Raw genomic sequence first — 17,819 nt, 5'->3', positions numbered from 1 at the left:
AGCCCTGCAGGCGCCTCCTCTCCCCTTGCAGGAGCCCGGGCACCCCCGCAGGCGCCTCCTCTCCCTGCGCGGGGGCTGTTTTCTCCGGCGCCCTCTGCCCTCCTCCCCGGGGGGTGGGGGAAGAGATGGCCCTGGTGGAAAAGGCCCTCTCTGCTCTCCTGGAGTGCACGCTGTTGACAAGCTTCCCAGTAAATGCCACGTGTGTGTTCCTTCTTGCCCTCTTGGCTTCAAAGGAGAAGAAAGGGCTTTTTATCCTCCCTCTTCTCTCTCCATTTTAGAGTTCTCAAGGAGAGAATTGCGGGCATAACATACTCTCATCCGAGGCCTGCGAATTCGGTAGTGTGGCTGCCTGGCTCCGAGCATCTTGCCTTAGCTGGGGGCTAACATTTGGTATTTCTTCATTCTCTGCTTTGGCTGAGAGAGCTCTCGGCCGCCCCCTTTATGGATTTATTTTTTTACTGGACGCCATAGGAGCCCCAGGGAGGCTTTGCTGAAGGAAACCACTTGAGCTGTACTGCCCGGGTGGCAGCCGTCGAAGGCCTCTTTCTATGGAGGTGCAAATCTGCAGTGACCCCAGTCCAGGCAGCCGAGGGCCTTTCCCGATTAGTAACAAAACCACTTACGCGGACGTAAGCCCGAAAGCACTCATCCGTGAGAAAATTCTGCTCTGCGAGTTTCGGGAGAGGATCTAGGCAGACTTTCTCTCAGGTCCCCGCTCGTCAGTAGTATTTACATTCTATTGAATTCTGTGCGTGCCCAAGACTTCCCAGTATTGAAAGAGTTCAGACGGGCTCTCGCACCAACATTGTTTAGAATATCTGAGTGGAAAACAGCCTTTGTTCCTCGACACAAAGTAAATGGAGCTGAAGAAACACAGAACCCCCCGAGGACCACGTGAGGGAGGTGACCTGCGCTCGCTATGGAAAGCACCGTTTCCCGTTCTCTTCTCTTGCTTTGCTTGTGGAATTAAGTCTTCTTCATCTGTAGTTTCAATTTGAATGAAAACCTACGCTCTCCCTCAACATTTATCTCTTTTTTTTTTTTTTTTGCTTTTTTTTAAAAGAATGTTTATTTTGGGGCTGGCTCTGTGGTGTAGTGGGTAAAGCCACCACCTGCAGTGCCGGCATCCCACATGGCGCCAGCTTGAGTCCTGGCTGCTTCACTTCCGATCCGGCTCTCTGCTATGGCCTGGGAAAGCAGCAGAAGATGGCCCAAGTCCTTGGGCCCCTGCACCCACGTGGGAGACCTGGAAGAAGCTCCTGGCTCCTGGCTTTGGATCGTCGCAGCTCCAGCTGTTGCAGCCATTTGGGGAGTGAACCAGCGGAAGTAAGACCTCTCTCTCTCTCTGTCTCTCCTTCTCTCTCTGTGTAACTCTTTCAAATGAAATAAATAAATCTTTAAAAAATATTTATTTTATTTATTTAAAAGGCAGAGTTACAGAGAGAGAGAGAGAATCTCCCATCTGCTGGTTCACTCCCCGAATGGTTGCAATGACCGGGGCTGGGGCAGGTCCAAGCCAGGAGCTGGGAGCCTCCTCCAGGTCTCCCACGTGGGTGCAGGGCCCAGCACCTGGGCCATCTCCACTGCTCTCCCAGGTGCATTAGCAGGGAGCCGGATCACAAGTGGAGCAGTGGGGAATCGGGGAGTTAAATTAGTGCCCTTATGGGGTGCCGGCGGTGCCGCTGTACCACCCCAACATGCATCTTTTCACAGAGATTGCACTTAAAATTTTTTCCCCTAAGGTGACTGGAAACCAAAATTGATGAGGACAATGCAACTATTTTCTTTCTTGTCTCTGTTTCTAGTTTGACAAGAGTCCATTTTTCTTCCCTATCAGGATTAATGAGGGAGCGGAAAGAAGATCTTTCTTCCCAGCTATTATCACTGAAATGGATCAATTTCTCCTTTTTAAGGATGCAAATCTTGAAGAAAAATGAGCTCTCTCAAATACCTCAATTATAGTTCGAGAAATGGACTGTCGTTTCCAGCTCCTTTAGTAATGAGAAGCATTGAAAATAATAATTCAAGGAGTAGACACTCCTGATTCCAATCTCGGCGTTATAGATTTCCAACGGTGTTGTCAGTAATTGTGATTGTCTTCCCCTACCCCAGGCTTCCTTTGACTCTAAGTTTTCCGTGTGTGCGGTGGTCTGGGCACAGAATCCCAGCGTTCCTTTGAGACTTCCCACCAAACACCTTTCGGGGGGAGAGCTCTTGGAGAGGGAACTCGTAAATTGATTGTCTTTCATCAAAGAAACAGAATAAGAAGCAGGGACTGCTGGGAGAGTAGTTGCTGCTTTAACATGCGCCATTACTTAGAAGAACAGACGCTCAGACCATTGCACCAGGAGAGAAGAGCACGCCTGCGCGTGGCTAGATTCTAACACAGGTGCTCCGCTGTTCCAGCGGTGGCGCCTCCAAGCACAGCTGTGCGGGGAGCCGGGGCCACGTCGGCCCCGCGGCCGCTCTGGCGTGGTGGCACTTCCGTGATTCCGTGGGCTTGTCCCCTGCTGGCACCGGAACCAGAGTAGGAGAGTAGGTGTCCTGGGGGGGGGGGGTGAGTCACAGTCATGGCACTTGCCCCAACACCGGTGTATAATTACGCCCTAATTTCCTTGTCTTCAGCTAAGTGGCCACACATCAGCCCAGAGCTGAGCCCCCTCCCTGCTTACCAGCCGACCTGTATTGAATCTTCCAGGGCAAGGCGGGGGGGGGGGGGACAGGGTGGGGGGGGGTTTCCAGTCTCCTGCTTGTCTCATTAACTGTCCTTCTCGCTCCAATCTCTTCTCTTGAATTCTATACCTAACTAAGCTTTTACTGCAACTGGAATGCTTGCACTTGATTTTTTTCTCACTAACATAACTTAAGGAAAATCCCTGTGAGAGTAAAGTCATCAAAGCAGCTGCTTTTCCTTGAAAAGAGAGCAAAAGTAACAAGAGCTGCTCTGACAGGCCCTGTTTGCGGGGGAAACCACATCTCCCCGTGTTGAAGGGGCGGAGCGCCCGGCTCCTCCGTGAGGATGTGCTGTGACCTCTGAGACCCGGTCGCCGTGAGTTCTTTCTCCTTCGCAGGCTGCCGGCCCGCGGGGAGGGGCCGTGGGCGGCTTTGGGGAGGGGGCTGCGGCCGTGTCTCTGTCTCAAATCACTCGGTGGGTTTTCCTGAGGCAGAAACAAAACGGCCGCCTGAACGCCAGGGCCCCCTCGCCGCGGACTCCTTTCTCTCCGTGTCTCGGATGACAGCTAAGGAGTTGGCGCCACTGCTTCTCCTGTCAGAACTAATAGAAAGATATTCCTTGGCGAAAGCCATCGTTAAGTAATGCTGCTCACAGAGTCGCTGAAACAGGCGACACCCTCCCGCTCCAGGGTGCACATCTTGGGACATGATGGGGCTGTTGCTTCCACACATCCATTCTGTCCCCGAGCCTGAACTTTTCTCTCTGCAAGTTTCATGTCAAGAAAGTTTGAAATTAATGATCCATAAAGTAGATTTTCTTGATTTAATTTTGGCACTAAGGAATTTAAATGACATTAGCAATTTCTTCCCCCCGCGTTTTTGTCTCCTTTCTTCCCCAGAGTATGTCCTCGTTGTATTTTCTAAGAGCATTTCTCTTATTGTCTGGGCATGATTAAAGTTTTTACTTACTTGAAGGTTTTAAGCATATTTCCCACTGCAAATGTTTTTTTTTTTTTTTTTTTTTTTTTTGAGAAATTGGTAAGTGAAGTGTTCTCAAACTGATTGCCTTTCAGCAGTGGGAGAGAAGACATGAGAGCCACAGAGAAAAGTGGTTTCTGAAATAAGTGATTCCAAATGATTACTCAGAAAAGTTCCAAAAAAAATTAGGGTAGCACCGAAATACTTTAGGTTTGGTTAGAGATGGGAAAATACATTTTTCTCTTCCTGTCATGAGCCTCTGAGCTTTCCTCTGCCTGAGAAATGTGACGTTAGTCCCTGGCCTGTGAGAACTTGCCCGTCTCCACGGCCTCCTCTGCCTGCCTGGGAAGGGGACAGACTGGACTTTTAACTTCGCCTGGGCTTATTCCGGGGCTTTTCTTCAGTATTTTCAGGCTGAGGGTAACAGCCACTCTCAGTCTCTTCTTTTTCTAACTAATAAAGCAACACCAGGATTATTGCAACAACAACAACAACAACGAAGTCAACATCAACCCGTCCAGGGTTGCGCATCCATCGCCCTCGCCCGTGCAGGGGGCACCGCGTCCCGCGCCCTCGCCCGTGCAGGGGGCACCGCGTCCCGTGCCCTCGCCCGTGCAGGGGGCACCGCGTCCCGCGCCCTCGCCCGTGCAGGGGGCACCTCGTCCCGCGCCCTCGCCCGTGCAGGGGACACCGCGTCCCGCGCCCTCGCCCGCACAGGGGGCACCGTGTCCATCGCCCTCGCCCGTGCAGGGGGCACCGCGTCCTGCGCCCTCGCCCGTGCAGGGGGGCACCGCGTCCATCGCCCTCGCCCGTGCAGGGGGCACCGCGTCCATCGCCCTCGCCCGTGCAGGGGGCACCGCGTCCCGCGCCCTCGCCCGTGCAGGGGGCACCGCGTCCTGCGCCCTCGCCCGTGCAGGGGGCACCGCGTCCCGCGCCCTCGCCCGTGCAGGGGGCACCGCGTCCTGCGCCCTCGCCCGTGCAGGGGGCACCGCGTCCTGCACCCTCGCCCGTGCAGGGGGCACCGCGTCCCGCGCCCTCGCCCGCGCATGGGACACCGCGTCCATCGCCCTCGCCCGTGCAGGGGCACCCATGTCCCGCGCCCTCTCCCGTGCAGGGGGCACCGCGTCCCGCGCCCTCGCCCGCGCAGGGGGCACCGCGTCCCGCGCCCTCGCCCGTGCAGGGGCACCGCGTCCCGCGCCCTCGCCGTGTCAGCGCGCGTGACAGGGCCTTCTGAGGTGAAGCTTCGCCTCATCGCACCCTCCTGAAAGGGAACACCTTTCCAAAAGCTTTGTTCGCCGCGGGCCTGCGCCTCCTCCTGACATTGCTGGGAAATTCGCTGACCCTGCGGGCGTCAGGGAGGAGCCCTCGGTCTAGGCGCAGGTGTCCGGCCGGCCGGGATGGGAGTGTGAAGGGGACGCGGGGTCCGAGGGCCCTGAGCGGCCGGCGCCATCCCGATGCCTTCCGTCAGGCGATGGCCGCCCCGCGTGGTGCCTGAAATGACAGATCGCTTAGGGCAGCTTCGAGGCCAACTGGCAGATGGCGTCAGAAGAGTGTGGAGGAACGCGTGTCTGGGGTCCTCTCTCGGCCAGAGGCCGCGCCCCTGCGCTCACGGCCGCCCTGGCCACGGCCTGCGGTGCCTGGGAGGAATAAAAAGAAAAAAAAAAAAAACCTCACTCCTTTACTATGTCAGGTAGGCAGTAGAGGCCCAAAGAAAAGAAAATTGGTTGAATAATTGCATGAATGAATAATTCACACTTATTTGGGAGAAAAGCCATGGTGGGCCATGCGGTGTCGGGTGAGCCGAGTGCCTGCGTGGCTTCCCTCTTCTCCAGGTATAGAGGTTGGGTTGGGACCCCATCTTCCTGTCCCGTAGCCGCCTCCTTTTGATTGAGTTCATGGTATGTAGTACATTTCCTTGGTGAGTTTTGGTGCAATTTTTTGCTCATTGTGTCTGCCGCAGTGAAATAGCATCTTCCCCGAGCGCGCGTGCGCCTCCTTTGTCACTGAACAGAGTCCGGGCATTGGGCACAGCTCCTGGCACCGAGCGTTGTCTGTGTTCCACGCACAGTCAGTGTTTAGGCTCCGTAACAGCGGGCTCCAAAAAGGGGCTGAAGAATGGGCTCAATAACTCTTTGAATGAGCGAGCAAATAACCATCCACAAGTGATTACTGTGAAAGATCTGCCCACCTTTAAGTTATTGCAAAAATTTTTTAAATCTTTTATTTAGTAAATATAAATTTCCAAAGTACAGCTTGTGGATTACAATGGCTCCCCCCCCCATAACTTCCCTCCCACCCGCACCCCTCCCATCTCCCACTCCCTCTCCCATTCCATTCACATGAAGATTCATTTTTCAATTCTCTTTATATACAGAAGATCGATTTAGTATATATTAAGTAAAGATTTCATCAGTTTGCACCCACACAGAACATAAAGTGTAAAATACTGTTTCAGTACTAGTTATAGCATTACTTCACATTGGACAAGGCATTAAGGACAGAGATCCCACATGAGGAGTAAGTACACAGTGACTCCTGTTGTTGACTTAACAATTTGACACTCTTGTTTATGGCATCAGAAATCTCCCTAGGCTCTAGTCATGAGTTTCCAAGGCTGTGGAAGCCTTTAGTAATTGCAAATTTTAATTGCTAGCGCACCGGGCACCCTTGTATGGCGGGAAGGCCCCTGAACACTTGAAGCGCAGGTCAATTAGTAGCTGAGATTGCTACGCCCTTGGCTGATTTGCAGCTTGCTTAGAAGGGGGCTCGCTTGTAGCCCTTCCTCAAAATGTGGGGTCTGCGGACTCCAAATTATGGTGTTTTTCATGTACTGAGGTAAGCGACAAGAAATGTATCATATCACATTTTCTGATAACGATATTTGAGAAACAGTTTATTAGCATTTTAATAAGGCCTGGAGCTTATGGCATGAGCCCTGTGTACGGTTACAGTGTGAGTTTCATGGCGTTTCTTCTCTTCATGTTCTTCCTAATTATTTTACAATTTCCTATAGCCTTTTCAAGATAGCTAAATTTAAAGTTGCTGTAACACTTGAAGCGGTCTCTTCCTCGCAATTATTTCTGAGGGAAATTATTAAAATCGCAGCCTTTAATCAGGGGAAGAACAGGAGGGCGCAGAGCTGTGATGAGTGATGGGTCTCGACTAAGAGTCCGTAATTGGGTCAGAGCGGGCGGCTCTCTGAGGATCGCAGAAGGCGGCGGACGCAGGAAGGGATTCAAGAGGGCCCGGCTGTGGCCGGAACAGGCTCGCGCTCTGGGCTGCAAAATCTCCCCGGGCACTACTTACTTTTCGAAAAAGGCCATTCATTTAAAATGAAGTTAGCGTCCTGCTTCAATAACCCAAATTAGTTTAACACACTTCAGTGACATTATTTGGACATTTTTCACAATTATTAAAGATAACTCACTTTTCCCTGTAGACTGTAAGGTCAAAAGTGAATTAAATCATTGGATTTTCTTCCTTGGCTTTCTCAGATGAGTCAGAAGCTATTGGTCAAATGTGCACATGACCTTTCTGCCTCAGCTTAAGAACCCAAACAACCTGTTGGACAGACATTTGGCCAATCTGATTATTTTCCTCTGTACTAATTGATTTTACTTCTTCATTGAATTGAATGAATTGTCTGGTTGCCTTGTCACTGTGGGGACAGAGCTAATCCACTTAGAGTGAACACTTGTGCTTGGCAAACTTTGGGACTACAGATGCTTTCATCATCATTGTGTGTGTGTGTGTGTGTGTGTGTGTGTGGTTTTGCACAGGTGAGCGTGGAAACGCACCTCGGATCCATCATACTCTCCATTGCTGCTTCCACTGCCCTGTCAAGCCCGCTCCTCTGGCTCCTAGCGCACCTGGTTACCTTGCAACGCCACCCCCTCTCACCTAAGTGAGTCTCCAGGCAGCAGCGGCCCCTTTGAAGAAGGCAGGGGCCCTGCCCGCTCCTTCCCTCCTTCCCGGTGACCCTCGGATGAAAATTCACCTCCTGCTGTGGCCGCTTATTCTCTGCAAGATCTGAGTCCTGCTGACTTCACCTCCATGTTTCTCCCTTCCCTTCCTCTGCACACCTCCTTCCACGCTGCCATCCGTCGGGTCCTTAACCCCCCACCTCCTTCCAACTTGGGCTCTCTGCCTTTGTTCTCTCTTTGGTTCGTCTTTTGACAACCGGCTCTTTTTCATCCTGGAAGTCTCATTTCGATGTCACCTTTTCCTCCACTGTATAAAAAACCAGAATTACCCCATTGCTCCCCGAAACACGCCCCCTCCCCCATTGCTATTCTCCGTTCATCGTGGTCTCTGGGTGCTCACCCTCCCTGGACTGCTGGGTGCTTCCTGCTTCTGGCCGCCATCTGCGCTACCCTGGCCATTACTTCCTCTACTCTCTGGCCTCTGTCGATTTCTTTCACAGCCCCAGCACAGCTTGAGATCCTCTTATGGCTCTGATCACTCGCCTTTGCTTCCCTTTCGTCGTTAGCAGCACCCGCAGGCCAGGGCACCCTCCTGTTCTCAGAAGGCCCTCAGTGCCTGGCCCATTGAAGGATCCCAGGGCATGTCTGTTGAACAGATGAATGGAATTCTAGGAGCTCGGTTGTGTGTCGTCAGAAAACCCTAGCACACAGGTGGCCCGGGTCACCTGTGAATTGAAGGGAAATACCAGTTCCTTTCCCAAACCGTTGTATTTCTCCGCAGAGCTTCAAAGTTGATTTGCTCAGCTTGGTCATCTGCCAAGCTAGCCCTCGAGTTGGAAGGAGTAGGTCTGATCTTCTGGAACGTTGTTGCTGTGGATTCATTCTGAGAGGAGGAGTGTGGTGGGAGCAAGAGGCGCGGAGTCACCACACAGACCCCGGGAGTCGGGTGAAAGCGGGCCTGAGGCGAGCAGCCCGCAGACTCATTTATTTCAGTTGGTGTAGCAGCTTATATAGCCAAGGCAGCCAATCTGGTCAAGGGGCGGTCTATGCCCTAACCAATCACAGCCTGTTGCCAGGCAGGCTCCGTTTCCAGGTGAGTTTCAAAGCCATTCCTGAGTAACTGATGCTCGCTTGCCAGCGGCCATCTTGGTGTGGCCTTCTCATTCCACCACAGAACACATTCATGAATCTCCACTCTCCTCTGAAAATGTAGGCATCAGCACATGGGTGATGCACGCAGAGGCACGCCGTGAGCTGCTGCCACGCTGGAGGCAGCTGGAATACAGAGGCTGGGTGCTAGCTGACGGAGCAGACCCCCGGGACTCGGTCTGGGCCTAGCAGTGGGGAATGCTCCCCCTTCTCCCAGACTCAGTCACTTATGACACCGGGTGGGGCTGAAAGCAGGACGCTGGTCCAGCAGGGCGTGCGGGGACTAAGTTGTACATGGCGGTTGACCCAGTGATGAGTACTGCGGACTCTCCTGCCCCAGGAGCTCCCCCAGTGCCTCCCACAGATGCTGACCCGTGCATGTGGGTGGCCCCGGAGGAAACACCGCGGTGTTTGCATGGAGCAGGACACCCGAGGCTCTGCAGCCGGGCCTGGGGTTGGCAAACCACACCTGGAGAGAGCACCAAGTCGCTTGTCCGTGCTCGTCCACCAAGTATAGGCAAATGTGTCCGATTCCCACATGAATACTCTTCCAAGCGTCTGTGTGAAATGCAATTCAGTGGGAAGTTCATTTTGATGCAAAAGTCCCCCAAATCCATGCGTACAAAGAAGTCTTTGTAAAGTTCATGGAAAATGCCTATTATGAAAATTCCAGGATTTTTTGACAGCCAGATAAACTTTAATTTCATTTTCCACCAACTCTGGAGTACCTTGTGTGTCTCAGGAAACCCTTTACCACACTCAGAGGAGCAAACGAAGCAGAGGAAGGCTTGCTTTCTTTTCATTTTTTATTGTTTCTTTTCTGTGTATTTTTTGTTTCCTTTTTTTTTTTCTAGCAAAGGAATTTTGAGGAGAGACCGTAGGGCAGAGCCAACTTAAATAACAAGAACCCGTCATTAATATTTCCGGAGATAAAAGAGAACGTGTTGGAGTTGAGAGCTAAGAACAGGACCGTGTGGAAAAGGAGCCTAGGAAATGAGCTGAGAAAACTGAGAACATGGGAGCAGAAGCAGCGGTGCGGGGATGTCCCCACAGTAACACAAAAGGTCAAGGAAACTAGGAGAAAAGATGAGAAGAGCAGAGGTCTAGACCGGGAGGCCCACCTACCGAGTAAGGACAGTTCTAGAAAGAGAAGACAAAAAGAAAAAGAAGTCGAGGCAATCCGTGTCAGCTGTGGCTCTCTACGACAAGACCGTCATCAAAAACTCTGTATTCTAGGCTTGAACATTGTGAAGGGGGTAGGTTTTCAGTGTTTTCACGACAAAAAAAAAAAAAAAAAGAAAAAAAAAGAAAAGAAAAGAAAAGAAAAGAAAAGAAAAGCTATGCGAGGTAATGCATGAATTACTGAGCTTGATTTAGCCATTACACAATGAACACATACTTCAAAACAGTGTGTTATACACGATTAAAAAAAAAAAGAACTTTATTTTTGCAAAACAGGACATGATTCAAATAGAAAGGCTCCCGCGAGCTCTCAGTGAGTGAAGCTGTCGGGGGTGGGGGGAGGAGCCCCCGGCGTGGGGAGCCAGACGGTTCCTCCCCGGGACCGTGACCACCGCAGCTCCAGACTCCTGCCGCTGCGGCTCGCGGAGCGGTGTCTTCCGTTCTGGGGGAAGATGACTTCCAGCTCACAGGGCTGCACCCAGACAAGCTGCCAGTGTCAGCCAGCAGTGTTGTCTGATGCACGCTTTCTCATGAGGTTCCTGGAAGTTGTGTGTTAGGAGGCTAAGCCAGGAAAGAAGAAGTTGGGGGTCCATGAACCAAGAAGGAGGTACAGGCAGTCCCGGGCCACAGCAGCTCCCGGGGCGGGGGGCAGCTGTCCTCCGGAGCAGTTCAGAACAGCTCAAGAAAGCAGCTTCAAAGGAAATGAGCCGAAACCTTACCCAGCCGGGGAGGGGTTGGGGAGTGGTTTTAGTAATAAATCCACAGGATACTAAGCAAAGGGAAAAAACCAAAATAATTATTAATTCCAGGGAAGACAATTTTGGCAAGAAAGCCAATGAACTCCTGGTGCACTCCATGGCTCAGTGGGTGAAAGGCCTGTTCCCCAACACGGCACCGTGCACGCTGAGTGCTGGCTGCAGTGTGGGCTCAGTCCTGCTCCGGGGTGGTGGGGTGAGGGTGGAGGACCTGGGAGGCGCATGCGCAGGGCTGGTGTCCCCCAGAGGAGTCCGAGGTTGTTGTCCAAACTGAGAGAAAGAAGTAACCATCAGGAAGGAGAGCTAGAAGCACGGTTGTTGTCAGTGCAGGAGGCAGAGAGCGGAGGAATCCCAGATGGGGAAGTGGGGGTAGGCGGGGCTTGCTGTGTTTGTGCAAGCTCCGCACGTGTGACTTGAACGGATGGAAGCAGGTTTGGACGTGGACCCAGCGCTTCTGGAATGAGATCTGCGGATCTCACCTGTGGATGTGGGCTCCCTCCCTGGAACGCTGAGCACTTTCTGACTTGGATTCTGGGCCCCTAGGAGAAAACTGGAGGCGGGAAGGGACGGGATGAGAGAAGGAGCTGTGGGCACCACCATGCGGCCACAGCCAAGCCCTCCCCTCTGCCCCGCTGCCTGCTGTCTGAATAGGGATCGAGACATGGTTGTCTCTGGGGTGCCCATCCTACAGGGTGCAGAGCAAAATCTCTACTCTGGCCATGTGACTCAGCGGCCAGAGAATTCAGGAGGACCCCGAATTAACCCAACCCCCTGTGACCAAACAGGTGATTGCGCTGGGAAAGAAAAATTTTACAATGGCTGCAATAGAAGGATGCTCCTGTTTTGGGAGTTGGTTTGACAATCTCCTCCTTCCTCCGCAGGAGTAGAGACGTTTGTTTGAGCAGGTGTGACTTGGTGGGGGGTACATGATGTTCCCGCACACAGCCCGTGAGACGAGGGTGAGGGGCGCAGAGGGGCCATGCGGGCAGGGACAGCCTCCTCGGAAAAGACGACTTATTTTACAACCCCAGATGTACAGAAATGTGCTTCCCTCCTTCCAGGACCCAGTGTGCCAGGGGAGCCACCTTGTGCCACCTCGGAACTGCCTCTTTGCTGTGGGGATGAGGAGAAGGCGGAAAGCAACTGTGGACAAATCCCGAGAACTTCTGCTCCTAGCTCGAGTTCAAGGGCTGCCCAGGAAGCGGCCAGATCAGCCGGGAAGGTGGGCTGCCTGGACTCACGGCCCCCGTGTCTTCTGAATGCTGTTGTGTTTGGCACGACTCACTCGGATCACCTTTTGAAGGGCCGCACCATGAGTCCACCAAGCAGACAAACACGCGCACACATTCTTCACCAAGAGCGTGGGCAGCTCCACTTGCCCAACCACTGGGATGATTTCCGAGGGGCTGTTACAACTCTTAAGCCAGCACATTAATAATGTGTATCTCAGCAGAGCAGAGGCACTGCCATTTGTGACAGAAAACCACTCCCGGGCAGAGTGCAGGACCACTAACACGCAAATCCAGACCACGCTTTGCAAAACGCTAATCTGTGAAGTACCACAAAGTGGTGCAGCCACTTCACCAGCTCAGGCCTGGCCGGCTAATTGAGCGGTTTTGCTTTGAACAAAACCAGATAAAAACACATGACAGCCCCAGCAGCCTGTTTTGTAGCAGGAGGAGCATCATTCCAGTTAATGCACCAATTAGTTATTAATGGAAACTGATTGAGGACATCACATTGGAGATCACGCTTGATAAAGAGTCATTAAGACTCCAGGACCTTGTTTGTTCCCAGAGCTGTGCTTCTGGCCACGTTTTGCTTTGTACTAATTAACCCTGATTTCCCCCCACTTACTTTGCTTTGCACTTTGTTGCAGGCTCTTTCTCCATCTGCCGGCGAGCCTGGTGACTGTCGTCCTCTGCAAGCTGACGCCTGCCTGGCAGTGGCACAGGACGACCTTGTGCCCCAGGGCAGAGGTCTCGACTCTGGGGTCCCGGAGACTCAGCCGCTGCCCTCCCTGGACCAGGTCCCAGCAGACCCCGTGCCCCGCACTTGCTGGGACACCCCAGAGCCTTCTTCCTCTGGACCCGATGGGGCTTCTCCTTGCCATGCTGCTGCTACCTCGGGGTCCATCTGTGCATCTCCAGGGGCAGGAGCGGCTCCCACCACCATGGGCGTGCGCAGTGCGGAGACACAAGACCACAGCTGGACCGCAGGGGAGACTGACACGCAGAGCGCCCCAGGCCGAAAGTCTGCAGCAGAGAGCGCGTCGCACTCGCCTCTGTCAGGCAAGCCTTTGTCTGAACAGACGAGTGCAGGTTCAGCTCCGCTGGGGTCAACTGGAAAAATTCATCGCAAAATAGCAACTTCAGGATCCAGTTCCACTAGTCTGTACCAGGAGGAAGGGAGACCCAAGACGTACTTTCCTTCCAGGGGCCAGTGTGGGTGTGGGGAAATGGCGACCCCGGGCTCTGCTTTGGGAAACGACGCTGGGAAAGGTCAAGGACCTGGATTAGCCGCTGGGAAGGGTTCTGTGGTTCCTTCCAACCCGGGGCAGCCCGCAGACGTCCCCGAGGGGCCTTGCAAGAGCTCCCAGAAGGGGAGCTTGGAAGGAATGAGGAAGCAGACGCGAGTGGAGCTGAGTGACACCAGCAGTGATGACGAGGACCGACTGGTCATAGAGATATGACGCTCTCGGGCAAGGACGGCTGCTGCGGCCGAAGGCTGCTGGTGCTTCCCGAAGAAGCGTCGCCGAGCTGGCCCGAGGGCTGGCTCTTTTGGTGAAACTTGCACAGATTGCGAAAGCCATGCGGGGTTCTTTCCGAGCCAACGCCAACCAACTGCAGCCCCTCCATTAAGCCACACTGACCCCCAGTGCCACTTGGGGGCGCCCCGCTTACCAGCAAGCGTGCCCTGCAGAGTGGAGGTGCCTGGCTTCCCCCACTCGTGAGCTCAGGGTTTGCTTCGAAGGCAGTGGGCACCCTTGGGAGAACTGAGGGCGCTTCAGAAAGAGCTGGGGTGTGAATTGGACAGGGAGATGCATCTGTGCACGCTGGAGACAAAATTCAGATCCCTTCAGAAACTGACATTTGGGGGGAAATATTTTGCCCCCCGAGTGGAAGCTGTACATATACTTCAAGACGCCTATGTGCTGCGGAAGTGCTGGTCCTCTTCAGTGTTGTGCAAACGGTCAATGCTCATTTACGGTCCGGTGACATGAGCACGTGCTTACCCTGTGCCTGGTGCCTTTTCCGTGGAAACCCGTGAGCCTGTGGTGCATACAGTTCCTGCAAAGGATCTCTGTGTTAAAAGCTAATAGAACAGCCTCTCTGGAACGAGTCATTCTTCTTGGAGGGGGAAAATGTCCCTTATTTTCCTCTGATTCTCTTTGTCATGTCGCGCTCCTCGCAACTTCAATTAGAGGGGTACACTTCAGTGATCGGCACCGCTTAAACCGATGCCTGCGCGTCGTGGCGGGAGCCGTTCGGATTTCCTGCAGAAGCTTCAGGAGACAAAACTAATTGGGGTTTTGATGCTGTTTTACATCTCAGTCATTTTATTTTGGGGGCTTGGTGTTACTTTGCTGTCAGATTCAATCAGCCTCTGTGTTGTGCAAGTCAGAACAGCGCAGACAAAACTCCCTGGTACACCAAGCAGTGCGCCCCTGGGCAGGGGGAGCGCCGGTCTACTCGCCAGCTGGCGAGTGAGGCCTCGGGTTTACTGCCCCTCTCTCCCTCTCCTCAAACAGCAGAGGAAGGACGTAACAGAGGCTTACGTTGCTGCATTTCAATACAATTTTCTATTTGCTTTTGGTATGATTTTTGTACAACTAGAAATTTATAGCCGAGCTCTTTTGGCTTCACTTTGGCGCAGTGGCGTTCATGCGGCATCCTGCACTTCCAAGGCGAGGCCGCGATGCGAAACATCGCACACCGATGACCACGCTGTAACAAGTCCTTGCCTGTGACGAAGCACAGTCACGTTTCAAGTGTCTTTACGTGGATTCTCCCGTTTTAGCGTGATCCATAGAAAGCTTCAGTGCCAGGCCAGCTTCCCGTCGTGGCTTAGCGGACGTCTGTGGTCATTTCGAATGCACTTGTAGATGGCCAAGGGATCGCAAGCCCAGCCAAGGAAACCGAAGAAGAGGGGTGAAAGGGACGTCTGGCATTCACTCAGTGCGTTTAAAACCAAACAAAAGTGATACAGCGATTGTCTGCCCTGTGGAGCCGGCCGTGCGCTGTCACAGGAGAGGCAGTGCGGGCAAGTGGAGGGAGAGAGGTTGAAGTACTGACTATTTTGCACCAGTTGGGAACCCTTGTTAGAACCCTCTCTGCAGTTCATTTTCCCTAAACGAGAAGGAGAGAATTGGGCAAGATGGCTGAGTGTGTCTCTGGGTTCCAGTCCTTGTGAGAGGGGGCGGTCAGAGAGGAACTGCCCCGCCCTTTTCATTGGTGGACACAGTAGCTTGGAGATGACTCCCATGGGAAGCCATTGTCCCCGGGGTCCTGCATACAGAAAGCTTGGGTGGGGGACAGTGATACTGAAGCTTACACACCCCCAACCAATAATTGCAATGAAAAACATACACCTAGGAAAGCGCCATTTAATTTTTTCCTGGGGTTTCAGATTTGGGGGTGCGATCACCTACTGTGTAAATGTCGACTCGTTTACAAGTTAAAAGCAAACAATAGAAGGCTGCATGTGAGTGGGAGGAAGCACACCTGTGGTTTGAATGGGCTGCATTAGGAGGCATCGCTCAGGGGAAGGACACTATCTTCCGGAACCTTCCTTTCTGCCTGGCTGAGGGAGTGTCAGCCAAACCACTGGACCCCGAGCAGTACGTCATAGCTCCAGACCTTCTATGAGCCACTGTTGCTGGCTCCACATCTCAGCCTCAGTCCAACATGGTGGAATGTGGACTCCACGTCCCTGTGTCTTACAGAAGTAGGCAGGTGGCCACTCAGCTAGTGGGTGGCCATGTTGGCAGGTGCATCTTGCTTTGTATCAACAGGAATCTGTGGAAGTGATATTTCAGTGAATTTTCTTAAAAAATAAGAAATGAATCTTGCATGACCCTAAGGAGAGCTAGTGTTGAAAATCATCCAGAGTAAAGATTATTTTTAAATCAAGAATTATTTTAGAAAGCAATGAACCACAGTCTCTGGTTTTATAAACTGTGATTTTCCTGTGGGCTTGCTTAAAGTGAAATGCAATATTTTAAGGTCACATCAGCAACCTGGAGCCGAGTTTCGGTTATGGCAAGAAAGTGTCCGTGTGACCGACACATGGCTCAGCTCCTCTGAGAACAGCTCAGTGTTCTGGCACGGACTTGAATCCTTTGCCGTGGTCCCGGGGCACTGAGTGCCAGTGCCACGACCCATGGCGCTCAGGACTGACCAGGGCCACTCTGCCCACTCTCGGCCACGCCTCACTGCCACGGTGTGTGGAGGAGCAGGATTCCTCTCCCGTGCATGACCTCTGCTTTGAAGTGACTGACCCTTAAGGTCGCGTGGGCTTTGATGGACAACCTGATACTGCTTGTTGTGTGCAGAACCAGGCCTGCCTCTTATCGGTATAACCTGGAGCTCCTGGCTGAGCCAGCACCCCTGGGCTCACACCTCACGGTAACCAGGAGAACCCACGGTTCATCTGACAGCCTATCACAAAGACCAGGGAGCGTGTTTCTGAGTTCTACTCCAAACACCACCAACAGCATGACGGGGAGCCTCCCCCACTCTCGTCCTCTCTCTGCTGCCGCTGAACCTGGGAGAGTAGCCTTCCCAGAGTGCATTGTGACCACCGGCCTTGGCGTGAGACAGAAACGCTCTGCAGTCTCTTGCCAAAAGTCCTGCGTTTACATCCATTACCTGGAGTGATCACAGTATTCGATTCTTCCCAGCACAGAAGTTTGCATTTTGCTCAAAACTTGCCGGGTGCAGCAGATTTTTACAGTTATGGAAGCGGTCATCATTATCACAATGTGCTGCTGCTCACCCCGCATCCCCCGCCCCCCACCACCCGGCTGATTTAATCTGGCGAGGAGCCCATGGCCCGCTGGGCTCCACTGGTGATGCCGGGCCCCATGGGCGGTGCCGGGCCCTGTGGGCAGTGCCGGGCCCCGTGGGCACCCCTACTGTGGGCGGTGCCGGGCCCCGTGGGCACCCCTACTGTGGGCGGTGCCGGGCCCCGTGGGCACCCCTACTGTGGGCGGTGCCGGGCCCCGTGGGTACCCCTTCTGTGGGCGGTGCCGGGCCCCGTGGGCGGTGCTGGGCCCCGTGGGCACCCCTACTGTGGGCGGTGCTGGGCCCTGTGGGCACCCCTACTGTGGGCGGTGCTGGGCCCTGTGGGCACCCCTACTGTGGGCGGTGCTGGGCCCCGTGGGCACCCCTACTGTGGGCGGTGCCGGGCCCGTGGGCACCCCTACTGTGGGCGGTGCCAGGCCCTGTGGGCGGTGCTGGGCCCCGTGGGCGGTCAAGGTGTGGGGCACTTTCCTCACTGCAGCTGCTGCCATTTTTCACGCCAGGGAGACACCTTGGCTTTTGAAACACTACATCCCTGGATATTTAAGCACAACTTCTTGTCCTTTTCTTTCAGAGCTCACTGAATCCAGGGGCAGGGCCTAGGAACCCCGTGTGCTCGATTTCTATCCGGCCTGATTCTTTTCACCCATGCGTTGTACTCCTGTGGGAATAGTCATGCTTCAGGCTGGAGACGTCTGGAAGACAAGAGCGAGGGGAATCTTTGGCCTCTGCCCCTGGAGCCCTAGAAGGACTGAGTCTCACATCACAGTCGGCCATTCCTGACTTGCTACTCTGTGGATTGTTCATAACTGGGGAAGTAGCTGGCTTCCTGGTTGTTGAAATTACTTCTTTATATGGTTAAATTATTTTGTTTTGATAAAAATAAAACTTAAAAAGAAAATGTCTTGTGTGTGTTTTTTTAAAGATTAATTTTATTTATTTGAAATTCAGAGTTACAGAGAAGGAGAGGCAGACAGAGGTCTTCCATCTGCTGGTTCACTCCCCAAATGGCCGCAATGGCCAGGGCTGGGCCAGACTGAAGCCAGGAGCCAGGAGCTTCTTTTGGGTCTCTCATGTGGGTGCAGGGGCCAAGCACTTGGGCCATCTTCTGTTGCTTTCCCAGTCACATTAACAGG

General features: G+C 53.3%; 1 protein-coding gene across 2 annotated transcripts in view; it reads left to right on the top strand.

The window, feature by feature from the left end:
- Window positions 1–17,584, top strand: part of ZNF831 (zinc finger protein 831) — a 93,119-nt gene extending 75,535 nt beyond the window's left edge. For both annotated transcript variants that reach the window (XM_008248825.3, XM_051835056.2), the window contains exons 5-6: window positions 11,722–11,882; window positions 12,540–17,584. In XM_008248825.3, coding sequence (XP_008247047.1) covers window positions 11,722–11,882; window positions 12,540–13,352 — 974 coding nt within the window. In that variant the 3' untranslated portion in view covers window positions 13,353–17,584. The remainder of the gene's footprint in view (window positions 1–11,721; window positions 11,883–12,539) is intronic.
- Window positions 17,585–17,819: the final 235 nt, after the last annotated feature.

Source organism: Oryctolagus cuniculus, chromosome 11, assembly GCF_964237555.1.
Source record: "Oryctolagus cuniculus chromosome 11, mOryCun1.1, whole genome shotgun sequence".
NCBI classification, from domain to species: domain Eukaryota; kingdom Metazoa; phylum Chordata; class Mammalia; order Lagomorpha; family Leporidae; genus Oryctolagus; species Oryctolagus cuniculus.
The sequence above is the reverse complement of the archived record's forward strand: the minus strand, read 5'-3'. Positions and strand labels throughout refer to the sequence as shown.